This window comes from Phycodurus eques, chromosome 20, assembly GCF_024500275.1.
Source record: "Phycodurus eques isolate BA_2022a chromosome 20, UOR_Pequ_1.1, whole genome shotgun sequence".
Classification (NCBI taxonomy): Eukaryota; Metazoa; Chordata; class Actinopteri; order Syngnathiformes; family Syngnathidae; genus Phycodurus; species Phycodurus eques.
Window position 1 is genome coordinate 4208570 of NC_084544.1, and position 22969 is coordinate 4231538.

At 46.8% G+C, this 22969-nt stretch overlaps 3 protein-coding genes across 7 annotated transcripts; 1 reads left to right on the forward strand and 2 right to left on the reverse strand.

Annotated features, from left to right (window-relative positions):
• Positions 1–3121: 3121 nt before the first annotated feature.
• On the reverse strand, positions 3122–4707 carry LOC133395434 (ictacalcin-like). Its single transcript, XM_061664313.1, has 3 exons — positions 4597–4707; positions 3423–3568; positions 3122–3342 (listed from the first exon to the last, which is right to left on the reverse strand). Exons 2-3 carry the CDS (start codon positions 3558–3560, stop codon positions 3202–3204), a joined length of 279 nt encoding a protein of 92 aa, XP_061520297.1. The 5' UTR covers positions 3561–3568; positions 4597–4707; the 3' UTR covers positions 3122–3201.
• Positions 4708–8227: 3520 nt separating this feature from the next.
• LOC133395432 (protein S100-A1-like) lies at positions 8228–10523 on the reverse strand. Of its 2 annotated transcripts, none has more exons than XM_061664312.1 (3): positions 10345–10523; positions 9357–9555; positions 8228–8470 (listed from the first exon to the last, which is right to left on the reverse strand). In XM_061664312.1, the coding sequence occupies exons 2-3, from the start codon at positions 9495–9497 to the stop codon at positions 8306–8308; spliced, it is 306 nt and encodes a 101-aa protein (XP_061520296.1). In that variant the 5' UTR covers positions 9498–9555; positions 10345–10523; the 3' UTR covers positions 8228–8305. The 2 variants fall into 2 exon arrangements, with proteins under 2 accessions (XP_061520296.1, XP_061520295.1); XM_061664311.1 differs by having other exon boundaries at positions 8231–8470; positions 9357–9519; positions 10345–10520.
• Positions 10524–10991: 468 nt separating this feature from the next.
• On the forward strand, positions 10992–22030 carry trim46b (tripartite motif containing 46b). 4 transcript variants are annotated; one of them, XM_061664307.1, is made up of 12 exons: positions 10992–11324; positions 13549–13810; positions 13938–14118; positions 14484–14682; positions 14756–14902; positions 15045–15140; positions 15730–15983; positions 16639–16760; positions 17589–17927; positions 19960–20189; positions 20513–20580; positions 20791–22030. In XM_061664307.1, exons 1-12 carry the CDS (start codon positions 11265–11267, stop codon positions 21242–21244), a joined length of 2412 nt encoding a protein of 803 aa, XP_061520291.1. In that variant the 5' UTR covers positions 10992–11264; the 3' UTR covers positions 21245–22030. The 4 variants fall into 4 exon arrangements, with proteins under 4 accessions (XP_061520291.1, XP_061520294.1, XP_061520292.1 ...); XM_061664308.1 differs by lacking the exon at positions 10992–11324 and adding an exon at positions 11942–12000; XM_061664309.1 differs by lacking the exon at positions 10992–11324 and adding an exon at positions 12082–12134.
• Positions 22031–22969: the final 939 nt, after the last annotated feature.

Consider the following 22969-nt stretch of genomic DNA (forward strand, 5'->3'; position numbering starts at 1 on the left):
CCTTCTTAAAAAGGGGGACCACCGCCCCAGTCTGCCAATCCAGAGCCACTGTCCCCGATTTCCACGCGATGTTGCAGAGGCGTGTCCACCAGGACTGCCCCACAACATCCAGAGCCTTTAGGAACTCCGGGCGAATCTCATCCACCCCCGGGGCCCTGCCACCGAGGAGCTTTTTAACTACCTCAGTGACCTCAAACCCAGAGATAGGAGAGCCCGCCTCAGAGAACCCACACTCTGCTTCCTCATGGGAAGGCGTGTCAGTGGAATTGAGGAGGTCTTCGAAGTATTCTCCCCACCGACTCACAACGTCCCGAGTCGAGGTCAGCAGCGCCCCATCCCCACTATACACAGTGTTGGTGGTGCACTGCTTTCCTCTCCTGAAACGTCGGATGGTGGACCAGAATTTCCTCGAAGCCGTCCGGAAGTCTTTCTCCATGGCCTCACCGAACTCCTCCCATACCCGAGTTTTTGCTTCAGCGACCACCAGAGCTGCATTCTGCTTGGCCAGCCGGTACCCATCAGCTGCCTCAGGAGTCCCACAGGCCTAAAAGGCCCAATAGGACTCCTTCTTCAGCTTGACGGCATCCCTCACCGTTGGTGTCCACCAACGGGTTCGGGGATTGCCGCCACGACAGGCACCGACCACCTTACGGCCACAGCTCCGGTCGGCCGCCTCAGCAATGGAGGCATGGAACGTGGTCCACTCGGACTCGATGTCCCCAGCCTCCCCCGGAACATGAGCAAAGTTCTGTCGGAGGTGGGAGTTGAAACTCCTTCTGACAGGGGATTCTGCCAGACGTTCCCAGCAGACCCTCACAATACGTTTGGGCGTATTGTCGGACCGGCATCTTCCCCCACCATCGGAGCCAACTCACCACCAGGTGGTGATCAGTTGACAGCTCCGCCCCTCTCTTCACCCGAGTGTCCAAGACATGCGGCCGCAAGTCCGATGACACGACCACAAAGTCGATCATCGAACTGCGACCTAGTGTGTCCTGGTGCCAAGTGCACGTGGGGACACCCTTATGCTTGAACATGGTGTTCGTCATGGACAATCCGTGACAAGCACAGAAGTCCAATAACAGAACACTGCTCGGGTTCTGATCGGTTCCTCCCAATCACGCCCTTCCAGGTCTCACTGTCTTTGCCCACGTGAGCATTGAAGTCTTCCAACAGAACAATGGAGTCCCCAGCGGGAGCGCTCTCCAGCACCCCCTCCAAGGACTCCAAAAAGGGTGGGCACTCTGAACTGCTGTTTGGTGCATAGGCACAAACAACAGTCAGGACCCGTCCCTCCCACTCGAAGGCGGAGGGAAGCTACCCTCTCGTCCACCGGGGTGAACCCCAACGTAGAGGTGCCGAGCCGGGGGGCAATAAGTATACCCACACCTGCTCGGCGCCTCTCACCGTGGGCAACTCCAGAGTGGAAGAGAGTCCAACTCCTCTCGAGAGGACTGGTACCAGAGCCCAAGCTGTGTGTGGAGGCGAGTCCGACTATATCTAGTCGGAACTTCTCGACCTCACACACCAGCTCGGGCTCCTTCCCTGCCAGAGAGGTGACATTCCACGTCCCTAGAGCCAGCTTCTGTAGCCGGGGATCGGATCGCCAAGGTCCCCGCCTCCGGCCACCGCCCAGCTCACACTGCACCCGACCCCTATGGCCCCTCCCACAGGTGGTGAGCCCATGGGAAGGGGCACCCACGTTACCCTTTCGGGCTGTGCCCGGCCGGGCCCCATGGGTGCAGGCCCGGCCACCGGGCGCTCGCCTTCGAGCCCCACCACCAGGCCTGGCTCCAGTGGGGGGCCCCGGTGACCCGCGTCCGGGCAAGGAAAACGAAGTCCATTGTTTGTCGTCACCATTAGGGGTCTTTGAGCCGTGCTTTGTCTGGTCCCTCACCTTGGACCTGTTTGTCATGGGTGGCCCTGCCAGGGGCATAAAGCCCCAGACAACTTAGCTCCTAGGATAACTGGGACACACATTTATTTATTTATTTTTTTTAATTATTATTTTTTTGTCTTGACTTTGTTGTCACATTTCTGTCGGGCCAATTATGTACTACTCGTGCACTCACTGTAGTAGTCTCGCCACGCTGCACTAGTTGCATATCTGTTGTTGACCAATCCTGGCCACTCGTGCCAGAGTAGCATCTGCCCCACTTGCAAATTTATTGAGGAATATCTGCAACATTTGCACAATCGACATTGTCCCAGATTATCGCACTACTCGTCACTTTAAACCGCATACACTCCTTGAAGTCTCGGCGCCCTTTGCACAATGGTCATTGCACCGGACTATTGCTATAGTCGTCATTCGTTTTACTGTAAACAGCAATAAACAGCTTGAAGAAAGCACTTGGCCTCTGGCAAACTGCTGCTTGTTGTGAAGTTCGCTGCCTCCACTCAAGACAAAAATCAGCCAAGCGACTGGTCGTATCTCAAAAACTGCTAAGTCGGGTCAATCGTAAATCAAGGTGCCAGTTTACAGAGGGTCCTCGGTTTGCTTTCACAACATTAGATTCAACAGCCGTCTTTAAGTAGAAAATTAAAAATCAATGTTTATGATACACATTTTGATAAGTTGGCACGAACAACAACAACAACAAAATCTAATTTTACGACATCGTGACACAGGGTAGTTTGTCTCAGGGCTTACACTGGCAGACATTCACTTTATCTTCATTCATTGTCGTGGCTTCAGGCCAGTCACGCTTTCCAGTTCATTTATGCTGCACTTTTGTCTACAGTGAGAGAATTGGGACAGTTACAGAAAACACACACACACACACAGTACACACACGGAAAAGCCCCAGTTGTCCTTGTGAAACACACAATGCATGTTGTATGACTGTGACAAAGTGTCAATAAAACATGGACAGCGTTGATGTGAATATAGATGAACAAAACAGCTCGTGATACGGTATCAATACACCTATTGTGTTCTTCTTCTTCTTTAGATCGCATACTGATTGAATCAACAGCGCCCATGCTGGTTTCAGCCAAGTACTGCACTCCATTGCTTCACTGATGCGATGAATAGATCAATCCCGCAAAACTAATCCATGGATCGACTAAATAACTAATTATGCTCTCCATCATTTCCACAAAACACACATAGCGCAGGTTGAGTATTTCAATGGCGTTTATTGTATGACATGATGTATGACTTTATTGGTGTCTGATGGCGTTTTGGAGACACGAGCTCTATTTTGAGAGCGCAGGATCACGCATGAACATAGCGAGGGAAGCCACCAGGCAGACAAACTCCTGGAAATCCACCTTGTTGTCACTGTTGGCGTCCAGATCTTTGAAGATGCGGTCGATGCCCACCTGGTCCTTGGCTTTCTACTCGACACACGCGCGCGGAACGACTTTAAACACAGCTTTTTGTTTCAGATTTGGCAGTGTGCTGCGCGGTCACTCACCCCCAACTCCAACCCGAATTCCTTTTTGAACATCTCCTTCACCTCTGCTTTACTCATAGAGTTCTTGTCGCCGTCCGTGCCGGCGTACTGTTTGAAGGCGTCGATGAGTAAAAATATGGCAGTCTGAACTTCACCCATGATGATTGCTACACACGCACACACGATGGAAGAGTCATTTAAAAATATATTTGTTTTGAGAAAATGGTAGAATTTTTGGTGAATGGTCAATGCTTACATTTTTTTTTTTTACTTTTACATATATTCGTTTTCTAGCACACGGTAATGTCATGAAAAAGTATTTTTTTTAAAGAGTAAATACCTTTCCCCCCCCCCCCCCCCCCCATTTTGTTTTACTTTTACTCAATTCAGTCTCTTCATTTAGGGTGAAAACAAAACACAACAAAAACAAACCCCTCCATTTAATATATGCAATTATTATAGCACATTCCTCAGCGACACTGGCAATCTCCAGCCCTTGGCACCGCAGCTTGGATTTAAAGAGGTCGGCACAGTCCAGTCCAGTCCAGTCCAGTCTTTGAACGCTATGGCTCCCTCTAGTTTGCCGAGTGGCGCCTGTGCATGTTTACTGCCCACTGGGACCACCAGAGGCCTTGTGGTGGTGAAACACTGGCATGTTACCAAAGAGCTTTTGTTTATTCTATCCTCAAGTTGAAGGCGTGGTGTGCAGGAGGGAAAAAAAGACAATCAAACAACAACGCTTTTGTCTAAACCGCCACGAGATGAAATCTTTTTTTTTTTTTGGGGGGGGGGAATTGATTCAACCCTGCTTTTCAACCGTACTAGGACCCTGAAGAGTGGAGTGGTACGCCGTCGTCGCGCAGGAGAATACTCGCACCATTTCAGTCGAACCCTTCGAGACTTGACTTTATGGAATTTGAATTGGAGGAGCACGAAAAAGGGTTAAAGCTGCATGTGCTGAGAGAGGAAAAATAAAAAAAATAAAAAGTCTCAAGTGTTTTGCATTCGACCTGCCTTTCGTCGGGTGTGGTCGTCCGTGCAAAGCGCCGTCGGATGCACATAATGTAACCGCGGCAAGCCTCGCAAAGCCAGTAAGAACACACAGGCGCACCCTTTACAAACTTCACTCAAAGTTGATCGGTCAGCTACGGAAGCGAGTCAAACTGCTTTTCTGTCAGTGGGATTTTCCACTCACCTGAGTCGGTGCGTCTGAACGTACAGAAGAGTCAAGAGTGCAGGGATGAAGTGATGAGGAAGCGGATGCGGGGACGGCTTTATACTTCCACCACACCCTCCGTCATCCCTCCCTCGCCGATCCTCTTTTCATCCCTCACTCCTCCTTCCCTCGGCTCCTCTTTCACTTAGACTCTACTTCCTCTTTTAAAACGACATTCTGTTGCGTAACGCGAGGAACTAACGTCCAAAGGAGCATTTTTTTTCATTACATTCGCATGTTGTTTCACTTTCCGTCCACTAAAACTTCATTCAGATACCGAAAAGTTGATTAAATTGGCAAGTTCGAGTCACTGCGTACATTGTTCTCCCCTCTCCGTCGCTTGCATTTTTTTGCGGCGGGGGCTGTGACTCACAGTCACTAACCCCAAAGCGCATTACACACACACACACGCACACACACAACTCAGTGCTGTGGCAACACAATATTTTTGTCAGTCTGTTGTGTGACTAATGCAAAAAACGTCTTTCATTCACTCTCTCTGATTAAAGGCCCGATAGCATCCAGATGAGCTACATTTTCACAAAAAACTTTGGTATTTTTTTGCTCAAGACAATGAAACTAGCCGCCGTTTCCAATAATATCAATCGGTTTTGGAGCAATCGGTAAATAACTAACTGCCCTGGGAAACGCCCCTTTTACATGACCAAAATTGGTACGCCGCCATGTCTTGGTGTGACGTCCTCGACAGAACCGGAGACCGTTTCACTGAACTATACCATAAAGTGGCAGTATTTACTCATATTTTATATATCATCACTGTTGCCACTGAGTCTTCGCACTCTGAAAATGACAACTTTTCAGGAAACCCCCCAAAAATAAATAAAATAAACGGCATCTTGCTTGAGTTTCCAAACACCGCTTTGTTCAAGTTGCTATTCTAACTTACATTGACATCATATGACGTTGCACACCCACATCAACACAACAGCACCCCAAAATTATGTTCACTCGCTAATTTATTACGTCATTGATCCAATCGGTACGAAGACGGTGCCCGCACGAGCCGTGCCATCAAAGTCCACCGACCGTACAAAAAGCCTTTAACTTCACAAAAGCAAATGCCTGTGATACATCATCTTCCCAAACTCTTTTTCAAAGGACTTAGAGCCATGAGTGATGCAATACATACAACAATGAGCTGACTATACCCGTGTATTAGGCAGAAATTAATCTGCACGGACTTCCTTCTGCAACAAAGCATTAGAGTGATCGATTTCAACAAAACAAGCCTACTCAAATTTATCTAACCTCACTATTTTCACTCCTTATTGTAAAAAAAAAAACAAAACCAAAACATTCAGTCTTTCAATATCAGCGACAATTACGCCGCATGGCTTTCGCAGAACGAGGAAACGGGTGGCATTTTACAACACTTCCCAAACATTTCCAGCGTTCAAGAGCATTTATAGATTTGTTCGCCACTTTTAATTGGTTATGTCAAAACAGACGAAGTGGAGACAGACCAAATTAGTAGCATCAATTTGATTTTCACACAACCTCTTGAAACACGCACTCGACTGAAACACAAATTTCAACATGTTGTATGAGAGCATTTCAGTATAATGTGCGAGAACATATCAGTATATCCAGATGAGCACATCTCAGTCTGACGAGTGAGATTATTTCAATCGTGCGTGTGAGAGTGTTTCCCTTTTGTGATTGAGAGGATTTCAGTAGGGTGTGTGAGAGCGTTTTAGTAGTGTGTGAGTGGAGGAATTCTACTACTGTGCGTGAGCGTGTTAATGCTGAATTATGACCCCGATGGCACATTTAACATTGTTGTTTCTTTTATGCCATCTAGTGGTCAGAATGCAGCACTGCACTCTCAGAAAAAACAAAGCAATACACACACAGACACGTAGAGACACGTTGCATTGTAACCTAGCAACCTGCCTATGTTTGCATTGTAACTATGACAACTGGCAAGAGGGCGTGTGTAACTGGTAAGACTCTTGTGCCCCGATTTGTGACTTCCAGGCTCCTTTTTTTGTTTAGTTTTCTTTGTCTGAGGTTGGAAAGTTCTTGCAGCACATGTTTCCAATCAAACCAATCACGGAGTACAACATTTAAGAAGTGCATTTTAACAACAATCCAAGGGGGCCTGCATTTGATTGGTAGAAGTTGGCTCGTACCGTCCCCCCGTCCCGCGGCGTTACACAAGAACGTTCGGCTGACGTGAGGCACAAAGAACGGTATTGAGTGGAAAAAAACCGTTGACTCATAAGGCGTCTTTCCTCACAGTCACCAGCGGCCTCCATGAGACTTAAACCATGCTATAACGGAGAGAGCGTGTGCGCGGAACATTCCAGCGATTCCCCAGCATAGCGATAAATTGGTATCAACAAAAAATGGGGTGCGGCTCGTCTGCACTTTGACTCCCATGTTGCTTAAACTGCAGGTGGGGGTTAGCCCGTTGCACCTATAAGGGCGGGACAAATGAGCATTTTCATGCTTCATAATGTTACAGTATTATCCCTCCTGATACAGTATCATATGTACCAGCATGAAATGCCAACATTGTTATAGCTCGCGATGCAGGCATCAAATATCAACATGGAGACATATCGTATCCGCGTGGATCACGATACGGTATCGACGATACACCAGAGTTGCAATATCAACATTGGGATGTATCGTTTCGCTCACAAAAGAGCAGTGGTATGCCAGCGTCAAATATCGACATCACAATCCATCATATTATTAGAGATTATCGATACAGGCATAAAATATTAACATTGCAACGTGGTATCTGAATCTTATAGCTCACGATACGCTACAGCAGCAGCAACAGACCGTGTACTTCTGCGGGTGTTAAATATTGACATCGCAACGTGCCGTATTCTTAAAGCTCACGATACGGTATCAAAACAGCGCAAAATATCGACATTGCATATCCTTAAAGATCATAAAATGGCGTCGAATATCAACATCGGGACATATCGTTATTACGTTTCGTCATTGCAGTATGGTTACAGCAGTGTCAAATGTCAACATGTTGTATCTTTAGAAATCACGATACGGTGCCAACAACTATTGCTATGTCACCATCAAATATTTTGATATTGCTGTGGGGTAGCCTTATAGCTCACAATACATCAGCATGAAATCATGACAATGCAATGTTTTGTATCGATACTACTGCATCAGATATTGACACATTGTATTAGTAAAGCTAACGGTACCGTATCAATAGACCAGCATCAACTATTGAAATATTGCTATTGTAAACTATATGGTATTGATACACCGGCATTGGATATTGACATCGCAATGTGTTGTGTGTAGCTAATGATACAGCATCAATATCAGCACATCAACTATCGACATTGCAATGTATTGTTATCGCTGACGATACGGTATCGATACACAAAATCGATATTATTTATGATGTGCTGGCGACCTTCAACACGCTTGTTTTCTCTTCGCTCACATATGTTGACGTCTTACAATTGATCAATTCTTGTCATAATCGTCGGCAACATATGATGATGCTAGTGTATTGTCATACACGGTTTCCAAGGAAACGTGTCACACAAGAAGAACAATAAAACAACGGCAGTCATTTGTGGTGGGTTTGAAATCCTTTGAGACATTTTAATGGACATTAAAAAAAAAAAGACAATGAAATGCTTTACGGAATGATGTTCTCTTCTGGAAACCGTTTCTTCTACTTCTTCTGGGCGGCGTTCTTCATGCGCGCCTGATAGCATTGCTCGCATGCAATGGACAGCCCCACCACCAGGGACACAAACTCCTCAAAGTCCACTTGCCCGTCCCCGTTGGTGTCCAGGTCCTTCATGATCTTGTCCACGGCGGCCGGGTCCTTCTGGCACTGCGCAGAGCAGAGAGAATATATGCCTGTCAGTATTGTTGTATGTGTTGCTGCTCTGTGTGAGTCAAGCAGCAGTTGTTTTAAGGTTCAGAATTACGATAACATCTAGGCCAAACTCCATTAGCCTGTCTATGGCAATTCACATTAAGCTAGCGGACTTTCTTTTGACAAAATAATATGGTTTGCTTGAACATTTTGGATACTTTGACATACAGTACCTCAACTAACAAGTGACCGGACTCATGAAATATATGCGACGCAAGCCGTCGCTTGGCCAATTATTTGATTCAACTTGCGAGCAGAAATTTGAGATACGAGCGCTCGATGGTGGCAGCGAACTTGACACCAAGTAGCAGTTGAGCAGATAGTAAACAATTATTCAAAAACAATAAATACATAAAATCTTCAAGCTGTTTTTTGCATCGACATAAAACAAAGAGAATTACACGTTGCGCGTTTAAAACAACCACGTAACTTTGCCCCAGCTAAGTCCCCTAGCTTAAAGCAAACACATAACATAAAATGCCATAGATCGGCTAACGAAACTAACAATGTTGTGGTGTTGTAACCTGTTAAGCAACAGATATTTGAACTCTGATGCTGCAGCAACTAATGTAGACAGACAAGGTAATATTCACAGACATACATTCCTTATCTTCTGTGAAAAATGACTAGCATTACTGCAGTTTACTGAGTAACGGTCTTCTTTGTATACCCATAGGTCTGCATTATACAGGTAGGTGTAAAACTATATAACATTGCTGGTTTTTTTTTCCCCCTATGGTCTCTCTATATTGCAGATTTTCCACTTATCGTAGGTAGGTCTGATCGACGGGGGTTCACTGACGCAAAAAGATGCAAAACGAGCCACGCATCGATGGCGCACCTTTAAAAAGTTGGACAGCTCGTTATTCATCAGGTCCCGCATAGCCCGCCGGTTGAGGGTGCCGGTCTTGCCGTCCTTCGAGGCGTAGCGGTGGAACACCAAGATGAGGGACTCCATGGCCGTCTCCAGTTGTGAAGGCATGCTCGCTCGGGTTGGATTCGCACTGAGGGCGACGCGTGTTCGATTCAGAGTCGGTCAACTGTGCAATATGTCAATTCATTCCAATTCATTTCTAATCGCATGGGCCTGACGTCATGAAAAATAGGAGGCAACGTAGTCGCAAGTGACTCTGGAGTCGGAAGAAACACTTTTCCTTGTCTTTCTATACTGTAGCGCATTGCATACATATGTGCTTTGTGGACTGGCTAATGCCGTTTTTGTCCAGACAACCGCCTTGAATCAAGTTTTTCCTCATGCTTAGTTTCTATTGTTTGTCTTTCACGAGCCCAAATCTGCTTCTTAATATGGGTGTTCAGACTTTTGGAAAACGCTCTTTTTTGCCGTTATTGTCCCATGTTGGAATGCGGTGACACATCATGCAAAGAAAAAAAAAACATTTGGGGGCTGAGTCCCAGTGAAGGGTTAAGGGGGGAAAAAAGAAGAAAAAAAGAAGCCTGCTCACAGATGACGAAACTGTCTGCAACTCACAGTAGTTATGTGTGGAAAATGTGTGCCCCCCCCCCCCCCCCCTCTCATCCCCCCTCTTAATGTTAAAGATTGAATTCAAACAGTGGAGCACTTTTACAACAAAACTGACTTTGCTCCAGTAAGATACCCTTACAAGGGCCACACCTTTTACTTAAAGATTGTGTTAGCATGCCAGGCCCAGCCTAAAGAGCAAACAAAAAAACTTAACATAATGTTCTTTTTTTTTTTTTTTTTTCCACACACACAATTACAAAATAAGCCTTTTTACACAACTTAGCTGCAGGCTGAGCCATGAAAGGTTTGATAATTAACATGCGAGGATGAATGCGAAAATTCTTACCGTGTAAAAAGGGCTCGGAGTCAGATGAGGTCGGGAGACGCTGTGCTCAGAAGTGCAGCTCGGGGGTTTTTTTGTGTGTTTTTTTTATAGGCAGGCCCCGCCCTGCTGCGCTGCGTGTGCGTCAAAAGTGAGCGAACCCACAAGCAGACATCCGCCGCAAATAAACTTTGGACTGTGGGGAGTGGGAGAGGGAGTGGTAGGATGTCGACGACTCGCACCGGACTCATCGGAGTGCGACGAGAGTGACGCAGCGGTCTGCAGACACGCGCTCGGTGATCGAATCACTGAGTCAGCAAATCCTCAGAAAGTCTGGATTGACAACACAAAAAAAAATGTTTTTGATATTTCGTGGAGACTAAGGACATCAACCACATATGCAACATAAAGTGCACTAGTGGCGTTTGGATTGTTAAAAAATAAATAAATAAATAACCCGGTCAGAGGTGGAAATAGGGGAGTTGGGCGCCATCTGGTGGTTAACACGCGAAACAACAGAGAACAAATATTACGTTTTTTATTAAAAACAAAAAACGACCGGAGAAAGAAATATTGTGAATTAAAGTGGTGATAGTCAAATCTGAAATAATTTTAAAAATAAAATACTTCAAATGAATCAGCCTAGAAAGCGATTGGTTCCTACATTAAGTGGGCGTGGCTTACCGTGGACGGTAGTTTTAGGGCCAGACCGAATCTCCTGCATTACATTGAAGGGGAAAAAAAAAAAATAGTGCATTTGTAAAACTAGTAATTTAGTGAACGATAACGTCATTTGAACAGCGGAAGAGTCATACTTGTTTTTTCATGCGTGTGTGTGTGTGCGTGCGCGCGCCCGCGTGTGTGCGTGCGTGTGCGTGTATGTACGTACTATGGCAGATTACCGGCAGCTTTTTTTGGAGATGTTGTCAACAAGCTGCTAAAATATGGACGCGATGGATTTGAAGGCAGCCACGTCGAACATGGACGCTCTGGTCCGCATCAGCGTGAGTAAATATGCACATTTACACCTTCTATTTGTATTGAACGTGTATTTTGAGGCTATTTTTAGCAGATGCACGCCATTTTGATGGCCGTTTCCAAGCTGTTGGCCTGCTCAATTTATTCAATTTGTGTCTAAATAGAAAAAAATATATCCATTAAAGGGTAATGCGTTTGATAGGGCAGCAACAGTCAATTGCTGCTCGAGCACATCTACAGAGAGCATATTGCCTCACGTACAGTATTTATGATATTTTTTTCGGGATCAGACATGTTGATTTAATGTCTGATTACGTGCCAAATATCTTCCCTGATGGGATTATAAATAAAAAAAATGTAAGCAAAATGGCTGCAGCCAGTGCGGGTCGAGAATGTACCGTCTCCAAGGGATGCTCGTTACCATGGAGACGACAGAGCTGGATGCTGCGCCAATGCATGTTCGAAGGGAGGGCTATAAATCACAATCGCACGATGCCTATTCGGTTCGACATAACATTGTCAGATAGGCGCTTTATGCGTTTTTATGAGGAAATATATGAATATTAACAAGACTGTGCTCGCCCCTCCCCCTCCATCGCCCTCGCTCCCACCCCCTCGCCCCCTCCCCTCGGTGAAGCCGTTGCGTCGAACGTGCGTGCGTGCCTGTAAACTGTCATGGCGCCAAGGTTCCCGCAGGTGAAGGTAAGGACGCGCTACGGCAGCGGCAGCCGCTTTTTAGATGCAGAGATTGCTGGCATTCTAAAACGAGAAAAAGACAGCGACAGGATGACATTGGAGACAAAAGGGAACGGAGAAATTAGGTTATGACCAAGCAGGTTGGTTTTATTACGAGTAGCGGCCTATGGGTTTATACTGTATGCCGGTTTTTTTTTTTTTTTTTTTTTTTGCATCTATTAGCCATCCAGATGGTATTCGGCGGAGGTCCGGTGTGCCGTTTTATGGGTAGAAAAGTGCCGACTGTGCTGCACGGAGTGCTGGCATAAGCGTTCCCGCATGTCAGATCGTGACTTAAACTCGTGATGTCACCCGCTGTCATCCTCTTGCTGAGGTTTTGCGCGAAGCGAGGCCTTCCCCGATTGGCCGTCATTCTCTTACCCTTGAGCATTTGCTCAACAGCAGGACCGACTGAGCAACATTTTACTTCCGAAACATCTCACGGCACACCACCAAACAAAAATATCCGGAAAAGCCGATACACGGGTTAATTGCAACTTCTGCCATCTAGTGGAAGAGCATTTCATTGTTCTGCCTGTCGTTTTATGTCACAGGCATAGAGGGATGAACAAAGATACATCATTTGTAGTTCATAAATGGTCATTTTAACGACCAATTAAGGGAGACAAGAACTTGAGCGCTTTCGTTGGCATCGGCGGTTATCCGACGCATACGCAACGTGCCGTTAGCTAGCGGGCTATGCCTACGGTCTGAAATGAGAGATTCCCTTCGAATAGTCCGATGGCGCGGCCACATCAGAGCGCCTCGTTGCTCGCCGTGAGTGCGAGCAACGTCGTGTCGAGAAATCAAGAGAGCGAGGTTGAATATTTGCTTTTTTTTCCCTGACATGAAAACCAGCACATGGAACAAAGGCTTTGCCTTGGCATGACCACTTTAGAGCGCCTCGTTGTTGGCTGTGAGTGCATGCACATCACGCGGAGAAGGCAGACGCGCAACGTACTAATTATTACGTACGTATTAATTTTACGACTTATTCGGGACCCCTAAAATAGAAAGACTTTCACAAGAATACAGTACACACCCTTGCAAAAATTGGTGAGAAATGTATTAAGCTTGCTGCTCTAAATGGAAGACTGGGCTTTATTATCAATATTTCATATCTGCACTTTATGCATTTTTAACAAGGATGATGACCCACGGTGCTACGGCCTCTACTTTCTCGTGTTATTCACGTGGTGGAGCATCCCAAGTTGAATGCCCTAAACCTAAAGAAAGTTTATATATAAAAAAAAAAAAAAAAAAAAAAGCTCTGGATACTACTGAATTAGACTCCACAGTCTCCCCTTGGTTGCACAGTGCCCCCTACAGTAAAAGGCGTCTTCTTACTGAGAAGTAAATACAGAACAGTCTCGTTCTCCTCCATTGTTGTTATACTTTAGCTCTGGATTTTGCAATATTAGACTCCACAATCTCCATTTTGCTGCATTACGCCCTCTGGAGTGGAATAAACTGTTCTCCTCGTTCAATTACTTCGATTTGTTCCCCCCGCTGCAGTCCAACATGAAGAGCCTGGAGCACGAGCTGCACTGCCCCGTGTGCAAGGACATCGTCAAGCAGCCCGTGGTGCTGCCGTGCCTCCACAGCGTGTGCCTCATGTGCGCCTGCGAGGTCCTGGTGGCCAGCGGGTACCCGCATCCGGACCTCCCCGCCGAGCCAAACTCCCCGGCCTCCACGCCCAACACGCGCTCCCCCCGACAGCTGCGCAGGCCCACGCCCAAAGCCGAGCAGCGGCCCATCGACAGGGTGCTCCGGGCGGGTGAGAACCCATTTCATTTTTGGGATGGCTTCTCTTAGAGCAGAGGCCGCCATTTTCTCTCGCGTTGGCTCTCATTGGGTGTACCCGCCGTTGCGTAAGTGTCTTCCATCTGCTTCCGGTTTTCGAGGTCCCCACTCGCCTTCTCCGTCCACGCCCCGCTCGCCGGGGTACCCGGGGCGGCGGCGCAAGGAGGGCCCGCCCCTTGCCATGATGTTCACCTGCGTGCCCTGCGGCCGTGACGTGGAGCTGGGCGAGAAAGGCCTCACCGACTGCTTGCGGAACCTCACCCTGGAGCGCATCGTGGAGAGGTCGGTCCGCTACGCACACTCGCGCTAAAAGCGGCATATGCTACGACTACCGTGACACATACTTGTATCGGGTGACTCCGGTGGATCACTTCGTCCCCCAGCGCAAGCCGACAATCTCCAGCGTGAACGTCAGCTTTACAGAGGCCACATCTGCTCTAGAGTAAAGACATTCACCTCGAACTAGAGCTTTGCAGATGCCGAGCAGTAAATGCATCGACCGCGGCGTCCCCATGCAAGCCGACGAACTGCACCGTCGACTTTACGCCACAAACTTTGACGTAATGTTGCTTTTGGGCGTAATCTCGACGAACAAACCAAACAACACACCTTGTTTGTTCTCTGTCGCCCCCTACCTGCGTCGACAGGTACCGGCACACGGTGAGCCTGGGCAGCGTGGCCATCATGTGCCAGTTCTGCAAGCCCCCGCAGGCCCTGGAGGCCACCAAGGGCTGCGGCGACTGCAGGGCCAACTTCTGTAACGAGTGCTTCAAGCTCTACCACCCGTGGGGGACGCCGCGGGCGCAGCACGAGCACATCCTGCCCACGCTCAACTTTAGACCCAAGGCAACACGCCGCCCTCGCTATATTATCCCAGCCCTCTTGGGTGCCGTGCGTCTGAATTCATCTCGCTCCTCAGGTTTTGACTTGCACGGAGCACGACCAGGAGAAACTGCAGTTCTACTGCAGGTCCTGTCAGCGGCTGCTTTGTCCGCTCTGCAAACTGCGTCGCACGCACACGGGACACAAGATCCTGCCCGTGGCTCAGGCCTACCAAGCCCTCAAGGTACAGCAACCCCTTCGTATGTATTCACAAATTCGTCTTTTTAAGCATCAGTTGAAACAAAACCCTGCGATTGTCTCATTTTGTGATTGATGTGTTGTTGTTTTTTTGTTTTTTTTCTGGTGGGGGGGCTGGGGGGGAATAGGAGAAGATTACAAAAGAGATGAACTACATTCTGTCCAACCAGGACACGGTGCTGGCTCAGATTACGCAACTGGAGAGCGCCATCACTCAGACTGAGGTGATTAGCAAAGCATACACGCAGGAAATGATGTTAGACATGGACGAAAATCATTTTAATGCAGTAATGCGAGGCATTTCGAGTAAAGAGTTCCACTAAATGGGCATTTAAAAAAGCATCGCCCTGACACTGCGAGGCTTTTCGGTCGCTGCAGATGTCTCAATCACTACTGATTATCACTTACTGGAATACAGTATTTAAACAAAATAAAAATCAGCCCCGATAGCAAGTTTGAAATTTGGTAGGCGTGTCTATCATGTGTAGATGCACAAAAAAAGCTTCAAGAAGCCATAGTTGAAAAGACACAGGAAGGCAGCCATTTTGATATGAAGTGGCCATTTTTGGGTCCTTTGAAGAAAATCCCATCCTACAGATTATGTGTATATTGCTCCCAAATTTAACCCACATATATTAGACAGAGAGGCAACACTATTTAAGTCTTCCGTCACTGTGTGCGGGCAAAGCTTGGAGGTAGAGACTCCCGGGGAGTGATGAGAGAACAACGGGCGCACAGCAACAACAACGTCGTACTACTTGTTCTGGCGACACAACCAAAATAACGCAGGACAAATGACGGCGAACGGTGCAGGTGAACAGCGTGTCGGCCCGCGAGCAGCTGGCCCAGAGCATCAGGGACCTGACGGCGGCGCTGGCCGAGCGCCATTCCTCGCTCACCCAGGCGCTGGAGGCGGCGCGGCACAAGCGCGGCGAGGCGCTGGCCGCTCAAGTGGCGGAGCGGCGGAGCTTGATGGAGCACGCCGGGCTCGTCGCCTTCTCGCAGGAGCTGCTGAAGGAGACGGACCAGCCCTGCTTTGTGCAGGCCGCTCGCCAGACGCATAACAGGTGCGCCGTGAAAGGAAACAAAACGACTCTTGTTCTCTGGGAACGCTTCCTGGTTTTGGTTTGGTTTTTATTTGGATGATGTTTTAGACTCTCGGGCCACAACAAAGAAATATAATTAGTGAGGCAAGTAACCATGCACGAAAAGGCATACGACGTGTGCCATTTTGTGTTGAAGCAGACATTTTAAGTTATGGAAATTTTCTTTTTAAATTCAGCCCCGGAAGCCACTTTCACTTAGCAACATGAAATACGGTAGTCTGTGTCTATCGTGAGCAAGAATGCACGCCCGAAAAAGCACAGGCAGTCTGCCGTTTTGGTTGCAAGTGACCATTCAGGGTCTGGAATGTTTTATCAACTCAGCCCCTGAAGCCACTTTCACTGAGGAACGTACAATTTGCAATTCGGGTAGACGCGCGCAAAAAAAGTCCCAAAAAGCCATTCCCAGAAAAAAAAAACAGGAAGTCTGCCATTTTTGGTTTGAAGAGGCCATTTTAGGGTCAAATTTGGAGCATTTTCAGGGGACCTTCAAAGACAAATTTGGTCGAGAGATTTTGTCTGATTGCTACCAAATCGGAACCAGATGAACGACACAGGTGGTTACGTGCGGGCGGAGCGTGGCGGCGAAGTTTGACGCTTCGACTCATTTTTGTTCCAGGTTCAGCAAAGCGATTGAGAACCTTCAGCATTTTGCTCTGGCCGCTGATCCGTCCTTCAGGCATTTCCAGCTGGATGTATCCAAAGAACTCAAACTGCTCACGGAGCTGAATTTTATCCAAGGTAAGGACAAGACAAAAAATAAATAAAAAAATACAAAAATAAAAGAATTTATGTATTCATAAACTGCATTATAGCTATTGTGCAATAAACCTTTACTGTATTTGTCCCTTTTTTTCCCCGTTCATATTTGACTTTCGGTTACGATTTCCCTTAAAACAAAAATAATTGAGTTCAAATAAATTGTTCTGCAAATATTAAGTTGCAAAAATATTATTTTTAAATGTGTAATTCACATTCGCATTTTCAATCTTGAAGTTCTTTTTTATAATAAGTTAAATAATACATTACGGAGCAAATCAACTCCACCAAATACAGTTTGGTTCAAAGTTACACTAAATTTGTTGCATCTTTTTGCACAATTGTTTTTTGTCAATGTCTTTCTGTCTCCAAAGTGTTCCGTGTCAATTGACCGTCTGTTGTCGTACTAGAGCGGCTCCAACTACCGGAGACAAATTCCTTGTGTGTTGTGGACATACTTGGCAAATAAAGATGATTCTGATTCTGATTTAAAAACGAAAAGAAAAAGAAAAGAAACTACTATTTTTATTTATGTTGTAAAACTGCAGTATTTGTCACCGTGATTTTTAATTCATATTTTAGCATTTTCTTCCTAAATACAAGAAAATTGTTAATTTTCGAAAAAATATTGAATTACATGGACTGTACTTTTTTGGGGGTTTTTTTTCTGAAAAATGTGTTTTTTCTTTGCATTTTTTTCCAAATCTTATAGTTACATTTATTACATTTGATTTACATTTTTTTTCAATTTAAGTTTGTTCTATTGTCATTCTAAATGAAACGCTGTTCTTTTCCTTTTGGTCGCCACAGCTCCTTTGGCCCCAGTCCTCGACACCCAGCACTCCCTGGCCTACGACCAGCTCTACCTGAGCTGGCGTCTGCCCCCGGAATCGGCGCCCGCCTGGCACTACTCGGTGGAGTACCGCCGCCGGGGTGTGGTGCCGGGGGGGGCGTCCAGGGGCGGCAACAGGGGAGGTCTGGCCGCCGCCCGCTGGGGCTGGCAGCGACTGGACGAGGTGAGCGCAACGAGCGCCGTCATCGACAGGCTGGAGATGGACAGCGTGTACGTGCTGCGGGTGAGGGGCTGCAACAAGGCGGGCTACGGCGAGTACAGCGAGGAGGTTTACCTGCACACCCCTCCGGCACCAGGTGAGGGAGACCAAAAGGTTAGGAAACTGGCCAAGGCCCAAAAAATGCGAAACATGTCCCGACTTGCTCTGATTAGAAAAATCATGACATGTCGGGTAATCGAGTACCGCTCCAGTCCTGCGGGTGGCGATAATGTGCATTACGTGAGTGCCAACTGCCACCATACACATTCGATTTTAGTCTTAAATCTGAGGCTTTATTTTTCATTTTGTGTGTAAACCTTCCACTGGAATTTAGTATTTTTATTGGGTAAATTAGTACAGCGATTCTCAAAGTGTGGAAGATGTATCACTAGTGGTACGTAGGCTCCCTCTGGTGGCACGCCAAAGAATCACTAAATAAATATTCAAACTGTACATAACGTACATTTGCGTTGTACAGTTCTGTTGTAACTTTTGATGTAATACAGTCGCATTTCATTTCAAAATATTTGTTTTCAAACATTATTTAGTTTTTTTAATTAGGCTATTGTGCTTTCATTGGCTACAAATGTGGAACGATCTGGTGGGTTGCGTCGTCGACAATCATGCTTTTCAAGCCGTGGTGAACAGTTTGTAATTCATCCTCTCTCTCTTTTCTGCTTATCACCCCATTCCTTTTCCATCCACTCGTCACTTCCTCATCTCTCTCTCTCACGTGTTATTTCCATTTCACAGCCTGTCATCCACTTCAGCGCTCCTCCCATGCCGCCAACCCACCTACACGCCTCCTGTGGAACGTAAGAATTCATATCCCGGGACCCCCCCCCCCCCCCCCCCCCCCCCCCCCCCCCCCCCCGCGTCATACGACGATCCCTTCTTTGCTATCTCTTTGTGGTCATTCCACGCATCCGCCGCTTTTCCCATCTTTTGCACACTAACGAGATGAGTCTCGGCGGTAATGAGGTTTTCAGATTGTTAAGACCCGAGGGTTAACAATCAGATCGGATTCCGATCCGGGGCTTTTCTAAAATCGGGGTTTCGCTTGAGTGACTCCCTGCAGGTTTTCCCCTTCCTGCTATTGAAACGATCCCTCTCTCAATTGTATTTGCTCTTGAATTTTTTTTTTTTTTAACTCTGTCACGTGATACCATTAGTATTCTTCTCCCCGAGTGATCAGTGTAAAGATCGACATCCCTCCAGTGTCCACACAGTGATACCTTGAAGTTCAATTCGAGGATACTCGATGTTGATTGGGGCTCCTCTTGGGCTAATTCCCTAGTAGGAGTTCATCAAAGTACCAGCCCTGGAATTGACCCAAAATGGCCAACTTCCTGTTCATTTTTGTGTGTCCTTTTTTCACTCGTCTTGGTGTGATTGACTTGCCCACCAAATTTCGTGGTCACAGGTGAAACCGGTGTCATTTTCATGGTGACACCTCCAAATGATCATCAAATATCAACGCCATGCTTCACCCACATAAGACGGCGTAAGCCAAAAAAATCTTTGCAATTTGGGTTCACCCATCTGGCTAGGATACCTGCTTCTGGTTGGGGCTTATTTGGGAGAATCCCCTAGTTTGAGTTCTTCAAAGTACGAGCCCTGGAATTCCCTCCCAATGGCTGCTTCAAACTAAAATGGCCAACTTCCTGTTAAATTTTAGGCATGGGTTTTCCAGACATTGTGTCATGAGAAACGTGCTATGTTGATTGGTGAAATTTGTGGCTAAGCCTCCCAATGATTATCAAACTTGGATGCCCTGCTAATGGCTGCTTTAAAACAAAATGGCTGACTGACTGTTCAGTTTCGGGCAAGGGTCCATGAGACTTTTTCGTGCGTCCCACTTTCATGACGATTGGTGAAACTGGTGTCGGGGGTCAATTTTTTTTTTTCTTTCGAGAAAATTCTACCAAGCTAATAGCAATTGAATATAAACAGGAAGTAGGCACAGGAAATAGGTACTTACCAGAATAAAGTTGAACTTGAAGGCACCACTGTACAAATATCCCTAACCTCAAATCTACTTCAGTACCACTCCAAATTCTTCCCATCTTGCCTTTAATTGATACCCACCCCGCCCGGCTCCTGACTTCCTGTCCTCATCCCCCTTCCAGTGCTTAACTTCTACCTGGACTCTCGCTGGGGTCTCCACGCCGACCGGCTGGTGGTCAGCAAGGAGCAAAGAGCGGCCCGCAGCGTCCCCGGCCTCTCCCTGCTGCAGGCCGCCGACCACGCGCTCACTTCCTGTCACCTGACGTCGGACCTCCTGGTGGGAGACGTGGCCATCACGCAGGGGAGACATTACTGGGCGTGCTCGGTGGAGCCCGGCTCTTACCTCGTCAAGGTACGAGAGAACGCTTGGGGAGAAACGCTCAGGGGACACAACATTAGGTACACCCGGACTTAACTGGAAATTTGGACTTTTCTTTTTTTTAACAATACAGTAAAATATACTACATGGCTAGTTGTGTATGGACAATGATTTTTTTTTTTTTTTAAATGTATACATGTTTTTATGCATAACTAATTTTAATATTTTGTGAATTTCTTTTCCATTTAAATGTAATATACATTTTTCATAACATTAAAAAAAAAATCTAATAGATTAAGTATACGCAGTTGAAGATGCTTTAATGGGCTGACTAATCCTATTGTCTTTCTTTTTAGGTCGGTGTTGGACTAGAGTCCAAACTGCAGGAGTGGTTTCATCTACCAGAAGACATGGCCAGTCCCCGGTTAGTAGCCAGTACCATAAATTGACGTGATACCAAGTAAAACAGAGCCTTGTATCGCAAATACTGATAGCGGTACTGATACTTTTAAAAAAAACAACGATTAAGAATAGACCGAATTTCGAGTCGATCATTCATTTTCATGGCGAGGCCTCCGAAGGACCGTGATAATAATGTCTGGGTAATCGTGACTGTGATGGGCTCCCCCTGCAGGTACGACCCGGACAGCGGCCACGACAGCGGTGCGGAGGACGGCGTGGACTCTGCCCCGCCCTTCTGCTTCCTCACCATGGGCATGGGGAAGCTCTACCTGCCCCAGCACAGCTACCACCACCACCACCACCACCACCACCACAACGGGCAACGCTCGGACCCCAACGGCAACGCTCCGTCCCCGCCGGTGGGCCTGACCTACCCGCTGCCCCCCCGGCTGGGGGTGTGCCTCGACTTCGAGAAAGGCCGCGTGGCGTTCTACGACGCCCACTCCCTGCGCCCCCTGTGGGAGGGTCACGTGGACTGCTCGGGCCCGGTGTGCCCGGCCTTCTGCTTCATCGGAGGGGGAGCCCTGCATCTCCAGGAGCTGGTGGCCAACCGGGGGGCCGACCGGACGCCCGTGAGGAGGGTGACCATCCAACCGCGTGGTGGCTCCAATTTAAACAACAATTGATTACAATTTAGAATGTTCAGTAATTTGCGTTTAGAGCATTTCTACGGCAACAAATATGCAATGTAATTAAGTTTCTTACGTTTTTATTTGCAAGAATCACCGCTTTCGTCGTCTTTGCTATACCCGACACCAGATGTAATTATATACGATGCTTCATGGATGTATTGGACCACCACCCGTATCAGCTTTAGGCACAAAATGTAACAAATTCAATAATGATCAATTTGGTGCAGGAGCGCCCCCCCCGGAATTACTTGAAAATTCAGCCCCTGAAGCCAGTTTCACTTGGCAACATGACATTTGGTGGACATGTCCATCATGAGTAGACCCACAAAAAAGTCTCAAGGAACCATGCACGGAAAGACACAGGAAGTCTGCCCTTTTGGTTTGAAGCGGCCATGTTAGGCTTTGACCAGTTGCCATAAAGCAAGAAATTTTCGTAAATCAACTTTTAGTGAATTCAGCCCCCGAAACCAGTTTCCCTCTGGAGCATGACATTTGGTTGGCAGGCCTACCATGAGCAGACCCGCAAAAAAGTCTCAAGAAACCATGCCCGAAAAGACACAGGAAGTCTGCCATTTTGGTTTGAAGCGGCCATGTTAGTCCCATTTTTACCATTTCAAAAACAGGTCTAATAGATGCGTTAAGCACTGTACTGTACATTTGATGCCTGCACGTTTCTTCACAGAGCTAACGTTGTTTTAGCGTCAAACTGACCATTTCATGCCCTTAAGTGTCGAATTTGCGTGCTTTACCTAAGTAAACGTAGACCTATGGCGTCTCGAACTGCACTCCGATGCCAAGTTATTGTTTTAATGTGGTCAATTAGCGGTAGGGAGGAACAACAAGAGGCAGTAGACTGTCATTAGAAGCTGCAATTATACCTCTGGCACTCAGCTAAAAGCGCTAGTTTCGACGCTCGCGTTTGTGCGTTGTGGAATTCAAACACACGATGAGCCCCATGCCATTTGCACCCCTCTGCACATGGATGTGTGTGTGTGTGTGTGTGTGTGCGCGCCTGACAACAACATGTACCAACAGTCGGCCAGCAGTGAAAAGTTGTTTTCAAACGCTATTTTTTTTTTTTAACTCGCTTGATTGTAACGTTAGCGAGTGTCCTTTAAACACAAAGAAGTAAACACAGAATGGGGGCGGGAAAAAAAAAAAAAAAAAAAAGGATTCTGTTTGTCATCATTTCTACTTGAATTTAAGAAACACTTTTTGAAATATGGAGTGGTGCCTTTGCATTAAGTTAAGCAGGCTTTCCCTAAGGCTATGTGGTTTCAAATACACGTATGCACGTCATTCTTTATTATGTTAATTAGCCCAGCTGTGATGTAACAGCGGGGTTGGAAAGCAGATCCATTTTCAGAAAAGGCCAGTCAACTCAAGATTCACTCAAATTTCACATCTTAAAAGTGGGCAGGCACGACAGGAACCCAAACATTTGGTATATCAAACGTTCCATATAAAGCCCGCTTTAAGAGTGTGTTGTGACGCTTCGCCGATAGAGGGCAGCAAAGCACCGGCATGCTCATCACCATCGTCTTCATCCACACTGCAGGTAACGTCAAGTCCTAACAGATGGAACCCATTTGTTGCACAAACAACGCTTTAAGATTTGGCAATGTGCTGTTGAAAAATTTGAAATTGGAATGCTTGGGCGGAACGCCCACTTTCATACATATTTATCATGGAATGTTTTGAATTGCTTGTGCTTGGGCC